The 26059-nt window shown below is 33.7% G+C and overlaps 1 protein-coding gene across 1 annotated transcript; it reads right to left on the bottom strand.

Annotated features, from left to right (window-relative positions):
- Nucleotides 1–210: 210 nt before the first annotated feature.
- Nucleotides 211–25289, bottom strand: LOC150110126 (protein anon-73B1). Its single transcript, XM_090391596.1, has 3 exons — nt 25126–25289; nt 16323–16458; nt 211–403 (listed from the first exon to the last, which is right to left on the bottom strand). Exons 1-2 carry the CDS (start codon nt 25252–25254, stop codon nt 16336–16338), a joined length of 252 nt encoding a protein of 83 aa, XP_090247722.1. The 5' UTR covers nt 25255–25289; the 3' UTR covers nt 211–403; nt 16323–16335.
- Between the last annotated feature and the right edge of the window lie 770 nt (nt 25290–26059).

Genomic DNA, 26059 nt, shown 5'->3' with positions numbered 1-26059 from the left:
TTCAACAGAACTTGAACAGTGTCCAGCTCACTTCCATCAGATTTTAAACCCAATGAGTAGTGTCTGTGGGTTTATTCAGACATTTGTATACAATATTACACAGGAGTACCAAACGTGAAAAATCTGGGTCTATACAGGATGTTGCTTGATTAACCTCTGCCCAACATGGGGCAAAAATTCATTTACTATCTTAGCAAAAAAACAAACAACTTCTATTTTTCTTTTATTGTACAATGTATAAAAAACAAAAAATTTAATATAAAACTACACACAAACTGAAACGGATAACAAAAATAAAAGCTGCCAAAACTGGCTATATTTACAAATAATATATCACCACAAAAGATCATAGGTAGATGGGAAATAAAGCAACCCATTCCCACGATGATTCTTTTAGCATGACCTGTAAATAAATAAAATAAATATTATTAATTAAAAGCATTAAAACTAGATTTACCTTTAATATTAATATAAAACAAAGAATCCATAATTTTACACACCAGCTTCAGATACAGTGGAAAAAGTTACAATACTGTAAAAGCTAAATATAGCTAATTGCACAATATCTGATTCTCTCAGACTGGAGGAGTGGAATGGTAGTTCAGAATCAGTGGTAGACTGGCTACTAAAACAGACCCGGGAAATTACTTGAGAATGACCCAAGAACCTACTATTTTATGTTATAAAATACTTTTAAAAATTTCTTCCTGATGCTAATTTGTTAAGAACATCCACATTAGTCTTATTTGCATTATAAACATTTATACATTTTTTAAATATTAATACGTAAGTGCATATAATTTCTTTTAAAAAATTTTTTGATGCTAGTTCATCAAGAATATCCTCATTATTTATTTCGCAGTCTTTTCAACATGACATGAACAAACAATTCAAGATGTAATACTGTATAAAGAAAATTTCTCAGAATATACATCGTGTTTCAAAAGGGTGTCTACAACTTTGCAGGGAATAACTCAGAAGATGTACAAAAGCTTTTTCTGCCAGTTTATCTACCAGATAAACTGGCAGAAAAAACCCTACTGCCCGCGCCCAAGACCAGCTAACTTGGCTTTGGCTATGCCTGAAGAAGATTCTCAAGTTCCTCACGTCTTCAATGGGAATCGAACCTGGGACACTCCTTCCCCAGGCATATGGTTGCGAAGCGCAAAGCCACTACGCTAACCGTGCAGACAGTCACCATATTGCGGTAATATCTGGTCTAAATTAATTGCCAGGTGAGAATTAGTGACTCAAGATATATGACCATAATGTTTTGGCTCACGAGTGTATGTCGTTGTAAGCTGATGATGAGTCGGGTTTTTTTACCATTGCACAGAAGGGTTGATCAGAGTCAAGAGTAGTCCAAACGCTAATGTCATTGTGTAATTTAGGTCTCTTTGCAAAAAATATACACACACACACACACACAATTTTAACAAAATGCAACGGAGAATTTAGGTGTCTTACTGCCTCTAGTATCATGAGTACAGTATAGTTCGGTGGCAAACCGAATTGAAAAATCTTGTTATGCGATTTATGGCTTTATTATTCGTTAAACGTTTTTGAAAAAGTTATATTTATTATATGACACTTTATTATTTCATATCACATTCTAAAACGGATATGTGTCAATTCTGGAATTAGGCTTCCCACTAATTCTGGTACACTTTATGCTGAGAAGAAAGAAGTGGGGGAATATTCCGAGGTTAATTTCTACAGCCCGGCAATACACGATTATCTGTGCAATTCCACAGAAGAATTAAGAGGATCAAATTACAATTTTAATTCCCTTGTTTCATAATTTAAAAAAAAAAAAAAAATTTAATTCCAGAGAATTTTTACATACACTTAAGCTGAACAAAGAAATGAATATACCAAGGTGATTCCTTCAATTTTTTTTAGAATTTTATGACTTAACGTAGCATTCAGTTTCTGTAATTTTATAGAATACAGGTTTGCAGGAAGTTTTGTTTGTTTCTATAATTTTGTCATGGCAAGTAATGAACTCCTAGCTTTGACTCAACAACATTTTAAAACAAATTGAATGGAAAGTTTGGAAAAGAAGTTTTATTTCCGATGACGAAAATATTCTTTATAAACTGAATTAGACAATTCAGATTTCAGCAAATTAAAATTCTCAATAGTCTCCTTCAAAGTTATAATATTTAAATTTCATCAAGATTATGTCTGCAACAACTCGAGGAATTTCTGCACGCAATACAGAAAAGAATCTCCTAATAGGTGAACATTTACATGTGGCACAAAACTTTTGTGGAAACAGGCTGTTCTGTGCTGTGCATCATCCAAAGTCAACAGGAAGGGTGTGTGCTGCTGTGGAAGAAGTTCAGAAAATTTCCAGAGAAGCCCAGGAAAGTCAACCAGATGGGCATCATCAAATTGGAATTCCACATGTGACTGTGGCATGTTTTATGACAGCATCTACATTTAAGGTCCCACAGATTTAATCTAGTACAACATCTGAAGAAAGACAATAAGAAGATATGCCAGGATTTCTGTATGGAAATGATCAGGGACAGAACAAAATGGCTCTTTGGACCAGATCGTTTTCAGTGATGAGTGCACTTTTCACATAACTAGGCAAGTAAACACAATTGCAGAATTTGGGGAAGCAAAAATCCACACACCATTGTAGAATGTTTGTGGCACATAAAACTAATGGTTTTTTTGTACCATAAGCAAGTGTATAGACCCTTCTTTTTTTGGCATCTACTGTTACTGAGGTATGTATCTGGACATGCTACAAGGGTACCTAATACCCCAATTAGACAACAACAAAGACAGATGCTTACATTTCCAGCAAGACCTCCTCACTCCTCAGTGCACCTCCTCATTACTTCCTGACAGATGTAATGAGGAAGTAATGAGGTCATACAACAACAAAGCATCTGTCTTTGTTGTTGTATGACCTTACTTCCTGACAGATGTAAGGTCATACCTCGATCCCATTTTCCAGGCAGATGGACTGGTAGAGGGCCACCTGTAACATAGCCACTGTGTTCCCTGACTTTACGCCATTAGATTTTTTCTTATGGGGTTTTGCGAAAGATCGAGTGTTTGTACCACTACTAACAGCCAATTTGGATGAGTTGCATTCCAGAATTACTGCCATTGCTGAAGTTATGCCAGATATGCTCTGCTATATGTGGCAGGAAATTGATTACTGATGGGACGTCTGCAGAATTACTGGAGGCAGTCATATCAAACTTTAACTGTCTGTGTTGAAACTTCAGTGTTACACTACATTTGCACGGTAATAAAAATTGTTTACTTTATGGGTTTAATCCATTTTTGAATCCTCTATCCATTTTTAGATTATACTCATTTATATAATAAGTTTATTTCGGATTTCGCTGTATGTTACTGGAACCAATTTCTCCAGTTTTTTTTTTTTTTTTTTCAATTCTAGTCCATTTAGCTCTAAAATCTGTTTTAACAAACAGATGTTTTCAATTACATTTGCCATTGTTACAAACTTGCACCACCTTGCACTTTCCTTTTTGCTGTATGTATGGTTATATTATTAAATAATAACATTATATAAAATATAACACACTAGCATATAAAAATGTTATATTATTCAAAAAGTATGCAGTTGCATGATGGTGCAACTCTAAACTGCAATATGTGTATTTATCCATATTCATCTCATGAATATGGATAAATACACATGAGAAGAATTTTTATTTTACAATCGTATTTTCAGAATAAAAATGACTCTTGAATGAATTTACAAAAAACCTCATGGAAATAGTTCATCCCATTTGGACCATGCCAGTCTGCCCCTGTGCAGAATAACTGGGTAACAGGACAGGAAAATATGAAAACAAATCAAAAAGCAGAACTGAGACTTGGCAGATGATAAGATGCAGTGATGTAAGTAATCCACTGTATGTAATACATGGGACATTAATGAGCTAGTGACACACAATATATAGATTCTACCAACCAAGTCAACCCTGCCTTCTCATGATACAACTTGTTTTCACAAACAGAGATCTGGCAAGATAAGTATTGCAACTAAATCCCTTAGGTGATAAATGGCTTTCACTACCTAGTGAAATACCACTCTGCTTATGGAGGCATGAAGCAGATATTGCCATGCATCTTAATAAGATGATATACCTCTTTACTACTTATATATAGGAAATACATGACTTCTGCATTAATTTAACCTTGATGATATCTCTTCTGGATCTAGTTCCCACTGATGAGATCTCAACAAACCAGCTGGGGAAGTGGCCCTTCCCATACTGCATAGCATTATACATTTCCAAAAGGGTGTATGCACATGTGCTTTGCATTATGGGATACAAAGGCAATGAATGTGAAGTCGTTTAGCATCTATATACAAGTAGTCCAGTCATGAATGTACTTCACGTACAAACTTTGTTTGCTTACACTTGGATAAAGGATAAAACAATAATATAATCTGGTTGGAAAGTTGAATTTAATATTGCCATGCATCATTTCCAGAGTAGGGCTCTGATTTCTGTCCTCTTCTTTTTAAACATGCAGCACAGCCTAGGACGCTAAATAAATCGTAATTAAACCATGGAGTCCAGTACCTCTTCCAGTTGAGGGTTTGGCATTAAAATAGTTATGATAGCTGGACATTAGACAATACATGGAACTGAATTGACAATGAATTAGAAGACTTTTCAAACAGCTGCATATAGAAAATATTGTCAAAGACATGCTTAGACTATAGCCTGGACGTGCCCACAAGGCTTTCATCCCTATTGCATGTTCCTGATCTAAGTTTCTAACATCACTAACACTGAAAGATACCACAATAAATAGTCAGAATAGTACATATAGTTGATTCTCACTATAGCTATCTCAGAGATTGTAAGAATCCTTTTTAATAACAATGTTACATGTACAGATATAGTCAAAACTTTTCAGTAGCATATTATAGCTAGTGAGTGTATTATAATGATGTCTGCTGTAATAAGTCAACTGTATCAAGGCAACTAATAGCAAAAGTGAATCAAGCTTCCAATGATATTCATTATTGTTAAGGCTCTTTAATCAAAAATCATCTGTTTTTGGACTATTCCAGTTCAGCAAACATCAAAAACTAATATAATACAAAATTTCAGCTTTCTATCTCAAGGAAAAAGTAGGCAAATGCCTTGATCTCTTCCGATGTATATATTCCTTCAATCTGAACTCTGATGAAGAAATCATAGCATGGTATTTCTTGTATTCTATATAAAGGAAAAAAAAAAAAAGACTTCAAAACATTATTTTCTTGGCTATAACCAACTTTATACAGATCAAGGATTTGCTCAATGATACTGAAACAAGGATATGATTTCCAGTCAACAACAATAAATGAATAGGTGGTGGAGATGGAAATTTTAATATCCAACAAATTCAAGCCGTGTCTGCAGTCAATGGTAACCAAATGAAGACATATCTGTGACGAATATCTATTTTCTCCCATTAATAGATACATTAAAAACACACTGTATGGATAAGCAGTCTAGCTTCTACAACGTAACTTACTATTTCCTCACTTGACATCATAGCTGTATTTGTGAAAAGTGCCCACCTCAGTGAAATAACATTCTTATGAAAAAACTGGATTCTCATATATATATATATATATATATATATATATAAAACTGAATTAGATTATTCAAGCTATTCACAAATTTGTCAAATGTAAATTGATACAAAGACCTCTAAAGAGGCAAAATGATTTTCTTATCCTTAGTCAATGTTCGGGGTGCTTAAGAGTTAAAGCTGTATAACTCAAAAGAGATCTCCACATAGCCTTCACCTGGATACTGAACGAAAAAGGATGAGCTGTCAATTTGGGATTTAGCGGACGAAATAGTATTCTTATTGGCTTAAAACGACAATGTAAACTAATGGTACGACATGACAGAATTTCATGCCAGTTGGGATATCACCTGGTTAAACAAGACCACCCATTCTTTTCTCCAGGGATGAACAAATTCTGAAACACATCCCAACTCAACATCACCAGAGTTCAAGATCAGTACTATCAACATAAGAAGCCTGAACGGCAAAGAAATGGAACTAGCTGAGGAACTGGATAACTACCAGACTGACATTAATAGGGGTGAAACAAAAAAGACAAAAACTGATGAGATCTTTCTAAGCAATAAATACAAAATGTTATATTCAGGCAATAACAATCAGGGAAAAGGAGTAGCTATCGTATTCAACACTAAATACAAGGCTAATCTTCTTAAATGGTAGGCAATATCGAACAGAGTAATGTGGGCAAATATCAGAATGGGAAACTGGACAATGAGACTTATTTGTGTTTATGGTCCCAGAGAAGGTTCTACTAAGGTAGAAATGGAGGAAATTTTTGAGGCTTTAGAGAAAGCAACTAACACAGTGAAAAAGGAAAAGCTGGTCCTTGTTGGAGATCTAAATAGCAGAGTAGGAAATGATGGTCAGACATACAGAAATATTTTGGGGAAATCTGAAGAAAAGAGCAAAGCTAATAATAATGGAGATTACCAGTTGGATTTCTGCTCAGGACATTGACTGGTTATTACTAATACAATGTTCCAACATAAAAATGTGCACAAATTCACATAGAGAGAAGAGGCAAGGAATAAGAAAAGTCTCATTTATTATGTTATTGTTGATAGTGATGTTTCTCACTGGTGCAGGACACTAGAGTGACAGAGGATTTGAAATTGGAACTGATCACCATTTAGTCTTGAGCAGGATAAAACTGATTTTCATATCAAAAAGAAGAACATGTAAGAAAGTATTAAAGCGAATGTTGAGCAGCTCTCAGATGTGACCTGCAGACTAAAATACACGAACATTATTCAAGAAAAAATGAAAGAGTTTGAGAACAGGAACCAAACTTTGAAGATTCAGTGGCAAGCCCAGAAGAAAACATTAACTGATTCAGCCAGAGAGGCATGTGGTGAGATGTGCAAACTTCGAAAAATCAGAACTGCATGGAGTACACAGAAAGTTAGAGGCAGTGAAGGAAAAGAAAAAAAAAGCAAATCAAAAGTTCCTGACAAGTCAGTCAGTTTGTGCTCTTATAGAATACAGAGAAATGTAAGAAAGCAAAGTAGTGTGTAAAACTATCAAAACAAAAGTCATGGGAAGACTTTAAGAATACAAAAAATAAATATCAGAAAGATGGCAAAATAGTCTGGGCCTGTTGAAAAAACTTAGAATTGGAGGAAAGAGTATTGTAAAAGGAAGCAAAGATGATAAAAGTGACATAAACTGAAGATTTAAACGGCCACGTTTAAACTCGGCAGCCCATTTTTTAATTGTTGAAAACGAAGGAGAAGAGTGCCCATAAACTTTTATGAACTTCGAATGAATTTCTTTTGCCGTTAAACCTTCTTTTACAAAGAATTTTATCCATTTCATATATACTCATTTTTATCCATTTCAAGGGATAAAGACAATACTTTGGCTTCTGACAGCTGTATAAAAAAAAATACTTGATAGAATGACTTGCAATTTCACATGGATGCTTATAACAGATGTACCAACTTAGAAAAAAAAAATTTTGCCAATAGTGTTGCCATTTATGATCGAGGCCGAGAACTTTTCAGACCATCCATATAATTACCTGAAGCAGAATGTGATAAATGGACTCAGATAAGAGTGTTGAATCTTTTTATAGAATTAGAAGACATGTCCATAACATTGTCTCCAATTGGGGAAAGTGTTCCTGTGGTCTTGGCTTGGGAGATATAGCAAAACGTGGATTTTCCAGTTAAGAAGTATATGTATAAACACCGACAAGGCAAGTGATTATGGCACACTTAGGAGGCAGCTTGAAGCAGTCATGTTATAAAGATCTGCAAGGGAAGGATGTTCATAGTATCTGGAGGAAGCAATATCACATTGTATACTCAAGGTCAGGAGGGTAAATAGAGTAGGAGTTAGATGGATGAGTACTATCATTAAGCATGAGCTGCAAACAAAGAAAATGTTGAGGTTATATATAAGGAGAAAGGTGACCAGCTAACTATTGAAGCACAAGGATCAGGCAAGAAAGATGACTAGAATGATAAAGAAGGTAAAATCAGATTATGATTATGATTTTTGGCAAATTTCCATTTTCCAAACAGGCAAATGGAAATCCCAAAAAGTTTTTCTTGTTGTTATGTGACAAATAGGAGAAAGAATGACTTTGGAAAGATAACTTTAACGAGTGCAGATGGTAGAGAGGTAACGAAGGCAGACAAATTGTTGAGGTATGGAGTGATCATATTGCAAGGATTATATCTTCCAAGTGAAGATATTGTTATGATAGCAGAGGTTACAGGAAATGCTCTGAGAAGAGAGGTTGAAGAATTGGAAGTAGTGCAAAATTTTATGAGAATATGCCTTTGACTAGGCTATTTAAGTCTCAGCTGACTCATGAAGTACAAGGATCAGGCAAATTCCCAAGAGAGTGGAGAGAGGGCAACATAATTCTTTTGCATAAAGGAAGATCTGAGTCCATGGTCACAAATTACAGACCAATTAGTATCATAAGAGTGGTGATAAAAGTACTGGAAAAGTTGGTCAAAAAGGGAATTCAGGAATGGGTGGATAAGAATATCATACTCTATGAGGGGCAGCAAGATTGAGGGTTTGTGGACTGCAAAAGTTGGTTGATAGGCAAAAAAGGGTCAACATGATAGAAACATTTAAGTTACTGAAAGGATTTTATAGGATTTATGTAGAGGAAATGTTTCAGCAGGAAGGAGCAGAACAAGTGGTCATCCTGAAAGTTGGGTAAGAGTGTGGTTAACAATGCCGTGAAGACTAGATTTTTCACATGGAGAGTGGTTAATGAATGGGATGGTTCCTGAGTTAGTTGTGAATGCTTTATCTGTTAAGGAGAGTTATGATAGATATTGTGTTGATAGTCTGGGTCTGCCACAAGGAGTCATAGGACTCCATGGAGGTGCTCATACAATAATAAATAAATAAATCAAGTACAAGTTTGCAAGATTTCCTAACTAAATTGAATAATTGTTGTAATAAATTTGGTATGAAAATCGGCAATAAAAAGACAAAGATAGCAAAAATCTTCATACCAACTGTTGTAACAAATATGGTATGAAGGTCAGCAAAAACAAGACAAAGACAATGAAAATAGGCAGAAGTGTTGAAAATATCAACTGTATCCTAAATGGAGAACCTATAAAACATTTCAGCTACTTAGGCATAATTTTAGTGAAGATGGCAAATTAAATATGGATGTAGATAACTGAATTAGTAAAGCTGATGTGGAAGTCAACTGAATAAATTTATATGGAATAAGAGAGAAATCAGTCAAACACTAAATTAGCTGCATACAAGACAGTGTTCAAGTCAATTTTAACTTATGGTTCTGGGAGTTGGGTTAGAAATAAAACACTAGACCCAAGACTGGAAACCACAGACAATGGAGTTCTGAAAAAGATTAGGTGATTGAACAGATGGTATCAATGGCAATATCATATTAAAAAACGACGCTATTAAGAAAGAAGTCGACATTGTTAGCATCTAGGAATGCGTTAGCAGAGTTAATCTCAGGTGGTATGGTCACTTAAACAAAATGGGAGAGGAACAGGTGTTCTTTGCCAAAAAGGCAGGAGAAAGATTTAGAGAGAGACCAAGACCTAGGTGGATTGTTACAATAAAAAATATCTTAGAAGACAGAAAACATTAATTTAAAGGAAAATTGATCAGAAGTTAGTAATAATGTGAGATTTTCATGTAGTCCTATCATAATATCCTGTATATCCCCTTGATGTACAGGATATTATGATATCCTATACATGCTTGAAACTCACAGCTACATGGAACATTACTACTGTTATTACTTTCATAAGTTTCAGCCCTAACTGAACTCAAATCATCTAATATCATTAGTAGTACCCTCCTCTCCTATCTCATGTCCTTCTTAAAAATACAATATGCTTTACACCTGATTCTTGTTAATAATGCCAACATTTTTAGGCTACAATGTATTTGCCCAAGCAAACAAATGCCTTTATTCCTGAAACTCCTGGCATTTGTGTATAGACATACGTTACCTTCTACCTTTTTTGTATACTTATCTGAAGTCTGCTTAACCCAGTTGGGTAACTTTCTCTTCTCCATTCCCCCCCCCCCTACACACACATAAGTCAGAAGCATAACTAGGTTTTTGACATGCTAGGCAAATTCATAGCTATGTGCCTTTATCACTGTAACAGTTTCAATAATTGGTAAATATCCTGTCACTGGTGCCCTTCTGACATCAGTGCTCTTGACACTTGCCCCAGTGCCATAGCATTCCTATGCCTCTGCATACAGTTCCACCCCTTCACCAGATTTATAACCATGCCCACTGATGTTTATATCATTATTACTTTTTCTGCACATTTTCATTATTTCTTCCATGATGATCTGGTTTTCCTATCTTTCATCCTAACAAACAATTTCTTTAGGCTCATGATGCCAAATGCATTTAAGAGCACCCCATTCCCCTTTTGTACAAGTATTTATCATCTCAAATTTACTCTGCACATCTGAAAATCACAATTTCTTCAATACACATCAAGGTTCTCCTTGTTTAATCAGTATAACCGACTTAGCTCTGAAAATACTTATGTACCTCAAAGAAATATTATTGTCCATTGTCAGTTATAATTTTTCTGACTTTCAAAGAAAAAGTCTTAAAAAAACTCTATTTGAAAATTTAAGAAAAGGGTAAAATATACATTTCTTATAAGTAGGTGAAACAACTGGATTAAAAGAAGGCTCAAGTTTTGAAAATGATAGCATTGCAATAGATATGGACTTACACAACTATGCACTTCTCAAAAGACAATTGCCAAAAGTCCATATATTAGCTTTTTATTTAGTGCGGTGATGGCGAACCTTTTTACCCAGGTGTGTCAAACATCTTTTTTTTTTTTTTTTTTTTTTTTTTTTTTTTTTTTTTTTTTTAAATACTGACATTGTTGATGTGCCACTTGCATACATGCATTATAAATTTAACTACATAATCATAGATGGTGACTTATACATACCATATTAGGCTATTTATTTAATAGGACATTGATATAAAATCTATGAATTCATTTTATACAATTAATTTAATAAACTGAAATTACAAACTTACATTACATTTAATGACTTTTCTGTTGCTGAGTTCTAGTAGAAAGTTGCTTTATAGAAGGGCTATAGTGCATACATTTTAATGCTACACAGGCAGCGCTCAAATCATTGCTCAATCTATTTCTCCCTTTCGATTTGATATTATTTAAGGCAGAAAATAGAGTTTCACAAGAATATGGAGAAGAGAAAATTGTTAGAAGAGCTTTAGCAAAGATTTTAAGAGCATGAAAGTTTTCGGGAAGGCTATTCAACACACTTAAAATTTCACAGTCTGAATTTTTACACTCAGTATCATGCAGGCGTTCCCGCTCAAGTTCTTCTAATTCATTTCTAAGAGCAATAAACTTTCTTTTCCAGATAGGATTACACTGGAAGTCGGCTAGTTGCATTTCTAGATCTTTTAAATCCAACCACTCAAAGCCATCTAATTTAAGATCCACGAATTCTGTTTCATCAGGATACTTTATGAATTGGATTGTTTGTTCCAACATTCGAAATTGCTCAAATCTAGAAGAAAACTGCTCAGTTACTGACTTTAGAACTTCGATAGATTGGTTGATATGTCGTTCACGATTTTTGGGGCTGGTTTTGTTAAAAAAAATTTTCGCTCTTGGGAAATCCTTAAAATTGTTACTTTCTAAATCATGTTGAAATATTTTGAGTTTATTCTCAAAACTCTTGATTGTGCCAAACATAACATCGACAGATTTTCCGAAACCTTGCAATTGTATATTAAGTTCATTCAGGTGCAATGAAAAATCTGTGAAAAACATCAGCTTACTGAGCGAAGCAGAATCATTCAACTGAGAAAATTTGTGCTCCATGCTCTTCGTATTTAAATATAATTTAATTTCATTTAAACATTCGACAAACCGTTCAAGTACTTGGCCACGACTCAACCATCGAATATTATTGTACATTAATAGACCATTGTACACTGATTCTACTTCGCTTAAAAGTGAATTAAATTCTTGTTTATTTAAAGCCCTGGCAGCAATAAAATTAGTTACCTTTGTCACAATTCTCATCACATCATCCAAATCCTTTAAGCCTGATTTCGCACACAGTGTCTCCTGATATATAATGCAATGGAAACAAACCAGGGGATGACCAACACGTTCTGTAAATTGTTTGATAAAACCGACATTGCGGCCAACCATATTAGGCACACCATCAGTTGTAATCGAAAATAGTTTCGATAAATCTATCTGTTTCTCACGGAACACTTTAACAACGCAGTCACATATGTCTTTACCTGTCGTGTTTTGAGGTAAATTTTCTAACTTTATCAATTCCTCGTGCATAGAATCACCGTGAACATACCTTACAATAATAGCCAATCGAGCTGATGAAGTAATATCTGTAGTTTCGTCAATACAAATGGAAAAACAATGGCATGAGTTCAAGTCTTGTTGTATTTGATTTTCTATACTAGCATTCATTGATATAACTCTGTCTTTAATAGTATTCCTACTTAATGGTAACTCTTTCATGCACTTTACAATAGCTTCCTTATTATGAAAGTACTCAAATAAAAATGGTGCACACTTTACGAAAGCTTCTTTAATATGATCACCATCGCTAAGTGGTTTTCCCATGTTCAACAATAGTATGTGAAATACTGTAACTTGCGGGTACTAAATTTGAAGGTCCTGAAACAAATTTAATTGAAGTTCGTGATTGTGATTCTGCCAGTTTTAGATGTTGCGATATGTATTCTTTGTGTTCTTCAAAAGTTTTTTCTAGGAGCCATTTGTGCTTAGTTTCAAAATGTCTTCTTACATTCCAAGTTCTACTCACAGATAGCTCACCACACAATTTACAGAGAACTTTATCGCCTCTATCAATAACACAATATTCTTCAGTTCAGGCATCTTGGAAATTTCTTCCACTTCCTTTCTGTGATAATTTTAATATTTTATTACTGCTAGCTGCAATTGTAAAAGGGTTCACAAATTAAAAAAGAGCAAAATTATATACAGCGGTAATTAAGCAGTAATAATTAATAAGAAGTAACATTACTGGAAATGAATTATACACCAGCAATTCAAATTAATCAAGTGGCAGACCATGCAAGAATACCACTACTTCTTTCAGCAGGGTTGCCAGATTTAGTACCGTACGTTCCTAGCAACCTTGTTACATTTTACTCTATCACAGTGCTATCCAAACTTCTGGATGTCAGGGCCCCCCCCCCCCTTTGCAAAAATTAAAATATTTCACGGCCCCTCTCGAAAAAAAATCGTAATAGAGAGATATATTATTATATTTATTGTATTTATATTCAATACAAAACATACACAGCGAATATTGCAAAAATCAAATGCATATATTATATTTTTTGCCTCTTACCGTTTGGTTCTGAAGACGATGCGGGCTGTTCTGGTAAAATATGAAATACTGTCCTATTTTTGAGTCTGTTTCTGCTGCTTCTGATTGTTCGCGGGATTTTTTTTTTTTTTTTTTTTTTTTTTTTTTTTTTTTTTTTTTTTTAAATCAGCCACTTATCCATCTCAGGGTTAAATTTTTTAACGTAGAATAGATCAAATAATAGCACCATTTACTGATACAGGCACACCACAGACTAACAACATGAAATTAGTGAATATTACCTGAATAAGGGAATCCCCGAATCAGGAACATTTTTCTCTTTTGTGACTTTTCTCCCTTCACGGTAATTAAGCCTAACGCAAAACAGACAGCAAAGGCAGGTTATTAAAACGTGCATATGATTGGTGCGGTATTAACAAAAGATCGCGCAACCGAAAGATAAAAGTATAGCTGACAATTGAGTTGAAATGCTAATTCTCTTCAACCGAATTCCATATGTGCCATAACATTCATTATATATATATTACTTAGTTTTAACACTTTTACAAATTTTAACATGTTCAGTTGAATTTTATTGCTGCCTTGGGAAATCGAACTCACACACATCTAATTAATAACTAGTTTTTAGTTAGATACTGTGTTTGCCCATGCAACATATGGTTTTTGTTTCAGTCTCTATATACAGCATAGTTTCTGTAATTGCACTATTTGTTGAGAAATATATTACACAGACTGCTCATACCTTATTCACTGGCATAATAAAAGTACTTGTTTTTATTGCCTCTGAAGTATAGTGGCTGTTAGGGAGGGCATGTTGTTTACCACTGCAAGCGAGTTACTATCTCCCCACATGAACTTGTTTAAGCTTTTTTTCATGTGTGAAGTATATGCGAAACTTTTATTAGTAAGAGAAAATTAGCTCGGATGACAGTGATAATAAAAAATGAGTTTTGATATGTATATAAAGTCAATATCAACAGTCCCTGATTACGAACATGTGATGAAAGGGACAGGAAGATTTGGAGCTTCCCTGGAGAGCATTCGAAGTAAATACAATTAACTACTGCTTTGAAATGAAACATATGAATAAGCATTATTTAAATTAAGAGGATATTGGGATTAATATCCCCTTTATTTAGATAATGTTTATATCGCCGAAATGAAGTCTATTGGCTCTTTATATTTAAGTAACTTAATGGTTGCACCTATTTGACAACTTGTATAGCAGAGTATATAAGTTCTTTTCGCTATACCCTTTGGAATCTATCTGGTCTAGCTACTCACTGATGAAGCCTCAAAAAAGGCTGAAACCGGTCAGGGTGATGACCTCCCACCATAATATAATAACAGCATACATTTCCTAGGAAATGTGTTTTCACATTATGGAAAATACCAAGAATAGGGATCAGAACTTTACCCACCTTTGCAACGAGTTGCCCGAGATTGTACTATGTACTAGGACTACTTGCATTAGCTCACGCTAGTAATCGCCGATACTTTTATAGTTTACTATATTCGGCATGAAACGCTCTGATTCCAATCTTTGAGTTTCTTATTCGGTTTTAAAACAATGTGGGATTAATATCCCCTTAATTTAAATAATGTTTATATCACCGAAATGAAGCCTATTGGCTCTTTATATTTAAGTATATGAATAAGCAATATTTACTAATATTCATTAAACGCCAATATACGCAGGAAGCAAAGTTTGTGAACCAACACCAATGTGTGAATTTTTCCATTAAAATATAAAAAATAACAAAAAAGAAATAATAGATAATAAAACATTAAATACGTTTCTTTTAAAATAAAAAAAATCTACTTAGTCTTAAAACATTTTAAATTTGTTTTCATTATTTCACGCCCCCCCCCCCAAAAAAAAAACCTACGTCCTCCAAGGGGGCCGCAGCCCACAGTTAGGGAAGTGCTGGTCTATCATGTTACTAAATAGCAGCTATTTAGTAGTATTTAGTGCGACATCATCGTAAGTTGTTACTATTTGCATTATTTAACAAAATTTACTAAATTTATTGCAACTATAAAAATGTTTTCATTATTTACTCAGATAATTTAATATTTAATGCTGCGAATTATATTTTCTGTTAAAGTGGTTTTAAATATGTTTAGAACTTGTATTACTCAGTCGAGAGACTTGGAATGCATGCATGAACGAATTTCACACAGAAGTCAAATGAAAACTTTAAGTTTATAATATATAAAGCACATATTTATAAGTCTGTATCGTATAACATTGATAATAATTTTTATAAGTTTTTATAATATCATATGACTATGCAGAAATTATAATGATTAAGAAAGAAAACGTACACTTAAAACGCTCATTTATAGGCTAGTTACAAAATAAAATGAGAAATAAGCTAACTACAAAATATAATTCTTTCAATGAACCGAAACCTATCTTCGCCTTAATTGAGAGCGATCTTACACGATTTATCACAGTTTTGTCATCAGAATACCAATATTTTTCAACATCCAAGGTGTGTCACCCGAAACCCTCAAGTGTGTCAGTGCTGACACGCGTGTCATAGGTTCGCCATCACTGATTTAGTGCTTCTGACGACTATTCAAGCATGCAAAAAAACATTTATTTGGGAACTAGTTTATTTTATGATTATTATACATACTCCTCAAGGAGTTAACAAGAAAGGGCCTCTTCCGGTTAGCTCATTCCATACCTGCACTCAGGCTAACTTCCAGGTATTAAATTTTGTTTATTATGAATAACCTACATGTAATCAACAAACCTGTTTCATTACTGGCTAAGGGGGGGGTTTACAATATGTATTCTAATGCACCTCACTGTGAATAATAAATTTGAATAGAATACAAAATTTACATACCATATGCTGTATTTTATCTTCTCTTTTTTTTTTCTTGCCTACTTCTTCGACCTGCATGATGACTATGATGTCTGTGTGATGGCTGATGGACTTGGCCTTCTGTTGAGGTATCCTCATCACTTGATTCCCCCCCATCCTGTTAAAAATATTTTTCTTTTAAATATGTAAAGTACTAAAAGTGATAATACATGTGACATGAATGAGAGTCACATACAATAAAAGATAAGTTTCAATTAAATATACACACTTGATAAGGCTAAAATATGCTATTGTGGTATCCCCTGGACTGTGTGTGTGTGTGAGGGAGTTTTCATTTAAGAAAACAGACGGTCATGTAGATGTCTTTTCACTATCTTAAACATACCCAATCATTACACGAATAAAGTGCAAATAATATCTGCATGTTCTGAAAATTGGTTTATCTCATGGAGGGAAAAATAGATCCATTTTAAACAGTGAAAGAGTTCTATTATTTGACATTAATTTACAGCCAAATAAAAAAATTTATTTTAAAAGTAATTACTAAAGGAAGGGCCATAAGGCTTCATTTTGGAGATGTAAAATTACATACGCAAAGTGGATACTAGATGCAACATTATTTCAAAGCTGAATGTTTGTAGAAACTGAAAGTTTCTTAAGTTGACCAGAGAGCACGAGAATACAATCCTTGACATCCCTGAGTTGCCTTAGCTTGCACTACTTCAATGACATGAGCGCTGCCCAAGCATCTATATATTTGCCATTTATTAATGCATTTGATAAAAGGTTTCACTGACTTGAAAGCTGTTTCAAACTCATTGGTTCTCGTCAGAGACCAGGCAGAAACCTTAAGAGAGCAAAAACTAGTTCAGTACTAAGGAAATCGAATCGATAGATTTCTTGGGCATTTCCAGCATAAATTTTCTTAGTACTAAACGGGTTTTTTTTTTGCTCTCGTCTTCTGGTTTCCATGATGAAGATGCTGATAATATAGTGGAAAGCGTGCAAAGGAGAGTGTTAAAAATGATATCAGGAATGTCAAATACTGATTATGAAGACATTAAGAATTTATGGACTGCAGACACTAGCAAACAGGAGAAAGAGGAGCAATATGACAGACTATCAGAAGATGGTATTTTTCATTTTATGAGGGTAGGGAAAGGATGAGTGGTATCCTCAGAAATCGAGAATGAATGCTATCAAGATGGGGATGAGAGCTAGAATTTTCTCTTGTAGAATGATATGCAATTGACATGGATTGCCATTGAATGTTGTGTGTGATGGTAGTATGAATTAATGTGGTGCAGGTAGTATGTGGGCTCACTTGATGAGTCCCTGACTCCTTGGAAGTCTCTCTTAATAATAATTAGGATATTAAAGATTCACCATTTATAGCCAATTAAATGAAACTTGAGTTTCAAATTGTATCAATGATGAGAACTGTTGGTCTCTGATAATCAACATTTCAAAACAGCTGTCAGACTAGTGAATTCTAACCAATGTACTAACAGAAGGTGAATACAGAACTTCTAGGCAGAATCCTTGTCTTTTAAGCAGCACAAGTCAAAGGAACTCCTATTACTACGAGGGACGTCCAGAAAGTTCCAATGGGCTGTCAAAAATATGCTTACAAAAAAAACTTTATTGGAAATTAAAGTAGACATCTTTCACTACTTTTCTACATAATTTCCACCATTGTTCAGGCACTTATCATAATGGGGCACCAAGAGTTGTATACCTCGTCGTAGGTTGCCACCTGTGACACAAACGACATATTGACTGCTTCTTCGACCTCATCGTAGTCTTGAAACTGCCAGCCACCAAGGAAAGATTTCAGATGTTTGAACAGGTGAAAGTCACTTGGCTCGAGGTCAGGACTACGTGGGGGATCATTATTGTGCACACCTGTCCTTCCTTCATTAAAGTCTTACCCATCTTCATACCACTGAATCACTCAATGGTATGAAGATGGGTATGTCAATAACTTGCCAATGAATTTCAGCTACTTTAACGTGGTTAAAGAAATGGATAACTGACCTAATTTCACATATGGCGAGCGATTCGATTTTCTTAGACATTATGAACACACACACCAAGAGGCGTACGCACTGTGAGAAGGCCTGAAAATGGCACCATCACCTTGCTAACGAATCAACAAACTCAGCATGCATGTGCACCATTGAGATTGAGAAAATAAGAAAGAGCTGCAGTGAAAATATTTAAAAACGGAACTTAGTTTCTGGTTCTTTAAATACGTTCCTCGTATTTGAAGGTTACTTTCTCACAGATGCAGATAAAATTCAAAACTCTTAAGTTTCATTTTATTTAATCATAAAAAGATGATAGACTTTAATATCCATAAATACTATCATATAAGATTTATTCTTTTTAACATGCCCATGTCATTAAGGACACGTAAAAAAAAATGGATTTAGAAAGAACATCATAAAAAATGTATGAAGACCAAGGAAGAAAAACCAAGAGGAAGAACATGGAAAAAGTAAAAAGACTAAACAAGAGATGTTCAAAACAGAAACTTGAACTGAAATAATATTCATGATGAAAAAATATGAAAGACAAAGAAGATGAAAAAGAAGACAAAGGGCTTTGAATGTCTCACCTGACAGATTTTCTGTTTAGCCTAGTATTTAATCTTATACGCTGGTTTAAACTTATTAGCACAGAGGAACAATAAAATACAAGTTTATTTAATCCAATATTTTGTCTCTGTCACAGAGACATCATCATGGATACAATGTAAAATTATAAAAGCACACAAAAAACACTCAAAATATTTTTTGTATAATGACACTGTGGAGTATAACTAGAGAAAGCTCTAGATCAATGTAACAGCTTAGCATTTTGCCATTGGATCCTGTAGTTAGCATATTCAATTCCATGTTGTGCGATGCCAGATTTGTGAGGTTCGATAAGACCACAGGATCCAATGGCAAAATGCTAAGCTGCTACATAGATCCATATATAAACATGAATGTTTATATAAAGTACTGAAGCCCTACTTTAGGCCTAATCTCAATTGTAACAACTGCTTCACTATTCCAAAAGTTTGGGAAATCATTAGCCTCAAATGTATTAAATAAATTTATTTCTTATATAATTTAATTTCAGTCCAATAATTTTAATCCATTAACACATGACTGTATACCTAGAGGGATTCCAATTTAACAATGTGCTCTACTGTTTTCTAAGTCAATTCTTATTGTTCATTACTTGTACTGATGTCTTATGATACATAAGATGAAATATTTACATTTCACTGTGGAATATATGTTATTCTTTAGTTACTGAAAACAATAAGCAGGGAAATAATTCAACAAAGTCTTATGAAGGATGCCTGTCGAAGCAACTGCTGTTGATGATTTTCATGTCATTTTAGTCCATACAATTGCTGCTGTGTATTTTGAAATGACACTGAACTAATTCTTCTTTAAAAAAAAAAAAAATTAAGCTTAGGACTACCGATGGCTATACGCAGAGCTCCAGAAATACTCACCATGGAAGAACTGTCAGAGATAAATGGTGAGTAATATGTAATGCAAATATGATGTTATTATCATTATTATTTGACACCTCCAGGGAGTCCAAAGACTCATCGAGGGAGACTGTGCCAACAGCAGACTGATTGATCCCTTCCAACTACTAACCGTGCTGAAACCTGCTTAACTCTTTGCGAGCCATTAGTAACAGAGACTCTACCAATCGACCAACGCAAGCTTTCTTGTTCCATTTCCAACAGACTGGCAGCATGGCTTTTAGACACTTGAAAGGCTAATTTCTTCAAAGACTATTCCTGCCAAAAATTAGTTTGTACAAAGATATTCCCAAAGATATACCTTGCTGCTGTTTCCGAAATTTGAAGTAATTCGACTCTCTGAAACAGGTGGCACTATTTATTTTTTTGTGAAAAAAAATGGATTAGTGGTAAAATAAAAGAGAGAATGCCTGATCTCACAAATTATAGTACAAATTATTGTTCCCTTTGTCGCTAAAACTGAAATGGTGTATTTGTTTAAAAAAAATATATATATATATATATATATATATATATATATATATATATATATATATATTATACATGAAAGAATAATAGAAGCTAGAATAAAAATAGATAGAGGCTATTTAACAATAATTGGTTTATATGCCCCAGAAGAAGGAAGAGAACAGGATAAGATTGATTTTTATAATCAGCTACAAAACATATATAATAAAATAAATAAAAATGACTACATAATTTTAGCAGGAGACTTAAATGCAAGAATTGGAAACACGAAAATTAATAATAATATAGGAATACATGGAGAACACACTCTAAACAGAAATGGTAAAAAATTGATTGACTTTGTAGTTTATAATAACCTAAAAATAATGAATTCCTTCTATAAACATAAAGACATACATAAATATACTTAGGCAGCAAGAGGATGGAAATCAATATTGGATTACTTCATATTAAATGAAAAGACATCAAAATTTTCACTAGATGTTAGAGTTCACAGAGGATATGAAATAAGCAGTGACCACTTCCTTGTTAAAATAAAATTAAGATTACCACCTAAATGGCTACAAGTAACAAGAACAGAAAGAAAAATTGAAACATTTGTTTATAAAACTAGACTACTGAATGACACAAATGTACAATGGCTATATGAACAAAGAATTAACCAATATCTAGATAAAATAAAACAAAATGAAGAAATAGAAATAGAATGGCTTAATATAAAAATGATACTAAATGCAGCAGCAAATGAAAGCTTAGGAAAAGTTCAATAAAATCCAAAAAATTCAATAAAAGAAAAAACTGAAGATCTAGGATGATACAATCAAAGAAATAATTAAAAAAAAAAAAAAAAGAAGCCTATCACAAATGGTTAAGCAGTAAAAGATTAGAAGATGAAATAGAATATAAAAGAATAAGAGCCATAGCTAAAAGAGAAGTCAGAAAAAGACAGAGAATCATGGAATAAATTTGTTTCTAATTTAGAACATGATTTATATAAAATAAGACCCAATGTATATAAGATTTTGAAACACCTAAATGCAGATACCAAAGAAAACATAAAATTAAACACTGAATTAAAATTAGAAGAATTTCTAAACTACTACACAGAACTGTGGACAGACAAATATTTTAAAAAAGACAACTGGCAAACAATTAACGAAAATGAAAAGGAAATAACTGAAGAAGAATTAGAAATCAGCCTGAAAGAAACAAGAAATGGAAGATCACCTGGAGAAGATAAGCTTGGTTCAGAACTATTAAATACGCAGGAACAAAATTTACTCAACTGGTATCCCCTCAATAGAATGGAAAAAAGCAATTGTGATTCCTATCGTTAAGAAAGGTAATAGAGATGACCCTAAAAACTATAGAGGTATCAGTATACTAAATTCATGTTACAAAATATACAGCAGAATCTTAAATAACAAACTAATGAAATATTCCGAAAACTTTATTCTAGAGGTACAGAATGGATTTAGAAAAGGACGATCATGTATAGACCCAGCCTTTTGCCTAAAATTAATAGTAGAGAAAAAAAGAGAATATAACTTGGAAACACATATTGCATTTATTGACTTTGAAAAAGCATTTGACAAAGTTAAAAGGAACATTATTTAACATTAAAAGAAAGACAAATACCAAATAATATCCTAAAAGCTATCACAAGTATATATGAAAATAACCAAATACAAATAAGATTAAATCACGAGCTATCATATACAAGAGAGATAAATCAAGGGGTCCGACAGGGATGTCCCCTCTCGCAATTCTTTTTAATATCTACTTAAATGAAATAATAATAAAATGGAGTAAAAATTTACACAAAGGAATTAAACTTTCACCTACAGTTAACTTAAACACTCTCCTCTTTGCAGACGACCAAATAATAATTACAAATTCTGAAGATAACTTACAGAAAGCTATTTTAAATCTAAATGAGATATCCAAAGATTATGGTATGATAATATCAACAGAAAAATCAAAAACTATGGCCTTTAAAGGACAAGATCCAGCAAGAACTAAAATAGTAATAGATAACAAGATCTTAGAAAAGGTGAATTCATTTAACTACCTAGGATGTATGATCACATATGAAAATGAAAAAGATATAAATGTAAAAACTGCAAAATATTTAAAAATAACAGGTGTAATTAACTCTATATTTAAACCAAACCTAGTTCAAAAACAAACCAAGCTAAAAGTATACAATACATTAGCCTTATCGGTCTTAATGTATGAAAGCGAAATCTGGACAATAAAACAAAAAGACAAACAAAGATTAACAACAGCAGAAATGAAGTTTATGAGAAAAACTGCAAAGTATACCCTATTTGATCACAAAAGAAACGAAGATATTATGAAAGAATTAAACCAAGAACCAGTAATAGAAAATATTAAAAAATATAAACATAAATGAATGGAACACGTTCAAAGAATGAAAACAGAAAGATTACCAAAACAAGCCTTAAAGTACAAGCCATTAGGAAAAAGAAAACCAGGACGTCCTCTTAAACGATTCAACGATGACTTCTAAGGCCGGAACAGGCCATGCTAGGCCTAAATCCTTGATACGTATGATGATGATGATGAATATTTATTATATCATCATCAAATTCCTGCCATGTACCCTCAAGGGGTGTACAGGATATGATAGTACTACATGGAAAAAACTACATCATTACTAACTTCCTATCTACAATTTTCCTCCAAATCAGTCTGTTACTTGTCAAGACTCCAACATTATCAGATCTTATATTTCTATCGTCTAAGGCACTTTGTACTGTATCAATCCAACTATATAAGTGACCATACCACCTGAGATTAGCTCTGCTAACGCATTCCTGGATGCTGACAATGTCAAGTTCTTTCCTAATATCCTCGTTTTTAATATGATATTGCCATTGATGCCATCTGTTCATGCCCATAATCTTTCTTAGGACTCTCATATCTGCGGTCTCTAGTCTTTGGTCAAGTGTTTTACTTCTGACCCAGCTCTCAGATCCATAAGTTAAAACTGGTTTGAACACTGTCTTGTATACAGCTAATTTAGTGTTCCGACTAATTTCTCTCTTATTCCATATGAATTTATTCAATTAATTTCCCACCATACCAGCTTTGCTGATTCTGTTGTCTATTTCTATATTTAATTGACCATCTTCAGTAAAAATCATGCCTAAGTAGCTGAAATGTTTTACTTGTTCCACAGGTTCTCCATTCACAACACAGTTGACATTTTCAATGATTCTGCCTATTTTCATTGTCTTTGTCTTTTTATTGCTGACCTTCATACCATATCTATTACAACAGCTATTCAATTTAGTCAGAGAATCTTGCTGGTACAACATGATGAAAATGATGGTACAACATGACAAAAATATTTATTATATAATTATAATAAATAATAATATAAATATCTAACTCCCAGTGGTGGCTCATCAATAAGGACTGCAGGGCTGCACTGAATGCAGCCCTGCAGTCTTTATGGACAAATCGCCACTGCCAACTTCACTGATCAAGCTACAAGGAAAGCCAAATTATTTTGTCAGTAATGATCACATACAAATTGTTACTCCTGTACCAGAATATCAGATACTTATCAATCTCCAACCATGAGTTTTTCCTGAAGTAGCAAACTTCTGGAGGTTTATGCTTTTCCATGGTTTACTGTTTTTGTTCTCCTGATACAAACATCTGCTCTGACCATATAACTAAAATAATCCTTGCCAGAATGATGGCCTTCATGTCCTATTTCATGTAAACACCTAATATCTATCCAAGCCATGATACTCGGTTAGGTGTATATTAAATCAATAAAAATTCAGCATACTTAAATGACTCAAATGAAAATCCCAAGATCTGAACTTACCTTGCACTACAGTACTATTACCTTCAAAAAAAAAAAAAAAAGAAAGTCAACCAATCAAAAGCAGAATAAGCAACAAATGCAAAAAAACTTGCCTTCCACTCCAAGGCAGTCAAGCCTTTAGGTCCTTTGATAAGTCTACAAGGTGCAACTTTTTCCCTTCCATGCTTCTGCCATAACTGATTATAATTCTCATGCTCAACATTTGATGGAATGAAAACTGTGCAAGGAATGAATAATAGAACAGTATAATGTTTCCAATATTCATCTATCATGAATACATTTTCAGGAAAACAGTATAAACTGTAAACAAACATAGAAATGCAATCATGACCAAGGGCAGTCAATTCTAACAAACCATGCATTAGACACCACACTCAATGGGGAGGGGAATAATTCATTGTAGCAAGATCAAATGAGTTTTTTTTTTTAATAGAATCATTAACTGCCATTTAAAACCAAAACCAACCTAATATAAATATGGTGTGTTAAACTTCATCTCGAAATATGGAATAGTAATTCTTGGCATCCCCAGTTAAAACTACTTTCTACTACTGTTTGCAGAGGGTAAACCTCCCTAGCTAGTTTTTGTCCACTTTAATTTATGTTGCTCGTGTTTGTATCCCTGAAAATGCCTGTGACAGATGAAATATTATTATTATTCCTGACACCTCCAAGGAGTCCGAAGACTCACTGGAAGCAATGAATTTTTACCTCTTAGAAGTGTGACATTTTCTCCAGCAAATCAGCCCTGTGAACAAATATAATACTGTACTTATCATAGTCGTCCAGACGTTTGCCGAAACTTAATATCAATCTAAAGAATGAACTGTGAAAATAATATTATAAACATAATAAAAATTCAACAAGAAAGGAAATTCTTGTGCACACGACCAGATAAACGAGTTCCTGTTATGCTAAAAAGACAGTACAGTACTCACTCGACCCTCCTCTTTCGGTGGCATAAAAACAACAGCGGCTATACATATTAACTGAAATATTGCTCCTAGAAACAAACCATAACGAAGGACCTCATCAACAAAGTCTCCCATGTTTGTTTGAGGGACCATTCACAAATTAAACATATACTACTTAATCTCCATTGACAAGCTATTATCACTGATGAAAGCTAAACTGAGAAACCAATAGGCGGCGCTCAGAGATTTCGGTAAGAGCAGCGAAATTTCAGAAAAGTCTTAACGATGATTATCCCTTAAGAAATGAATTTCAAAGATGAATAATTATATTCAATTTATATAATTTGTATACATAAAAATAAATAATATTTATTTTATGTATACATAAAAAACCAAAAAGTTATGGCTAAACAGTGCCTTCCCCAAAGGGAATAGAAAGCACTGTTTAGCCATAACTTTTTGGTGATAGCAAATGCCATGTACTCCTGCCATATTTCACTTTTTCGAGTTCACATAGAGAGGAATACTTCTTCGAGTTCTTCATGATAATATTTGATACTGCTCAACGCATCACATCACAAAATAGAGAAGTTAGAAGATGATTTTCATATTCCAAGTGGGCTTGAAACATGCAATTTGATGGAGATACACGGCTTATGGTTAATGAGTTCAAAGCGGGGTATGATAAATTGTAAATAGTTTAGGTTTCCAGCGATGAATCTTCAGACTCCATGGATATAGAGACATAATATTTCTGACTCAATCAAAATAACCACATCATGTTTTCCCTGGGCAAAAATTAATGATATTAGTCACGCCATCCGGATGCCAAAAGGCAAGGCAAAAGAATTAATTCTCTGGGTTGCCACTAATGAACTGAGAGGTGAGAAGTATTCTATGAGGAAGGACACATAAAGAAGTTGTTAGACGAATCAGACATGAAGAACGATGAGGTTAA

This window comes from Typopeltis vanoorti, chromosome 1 (genome assembly GCF_054136105.1).
Source record: "Typopeltis vanoorti isolate ZY-2024b chromosome 1, IOZ_Tvanoo_1.0, whole genome shotgun sequence".
NCBI lineage: Eukaryota > Metazoa > Arthropoda > Arachnida > Uropygi > Thelyphonidae > Typopeltis > Typopeltis vanoorti.
The sequence above is the reverse complement of the archived record's forward strand: the minus strand, read 5'-3'. Positions and strand labels throughout refer to the sequence as shown.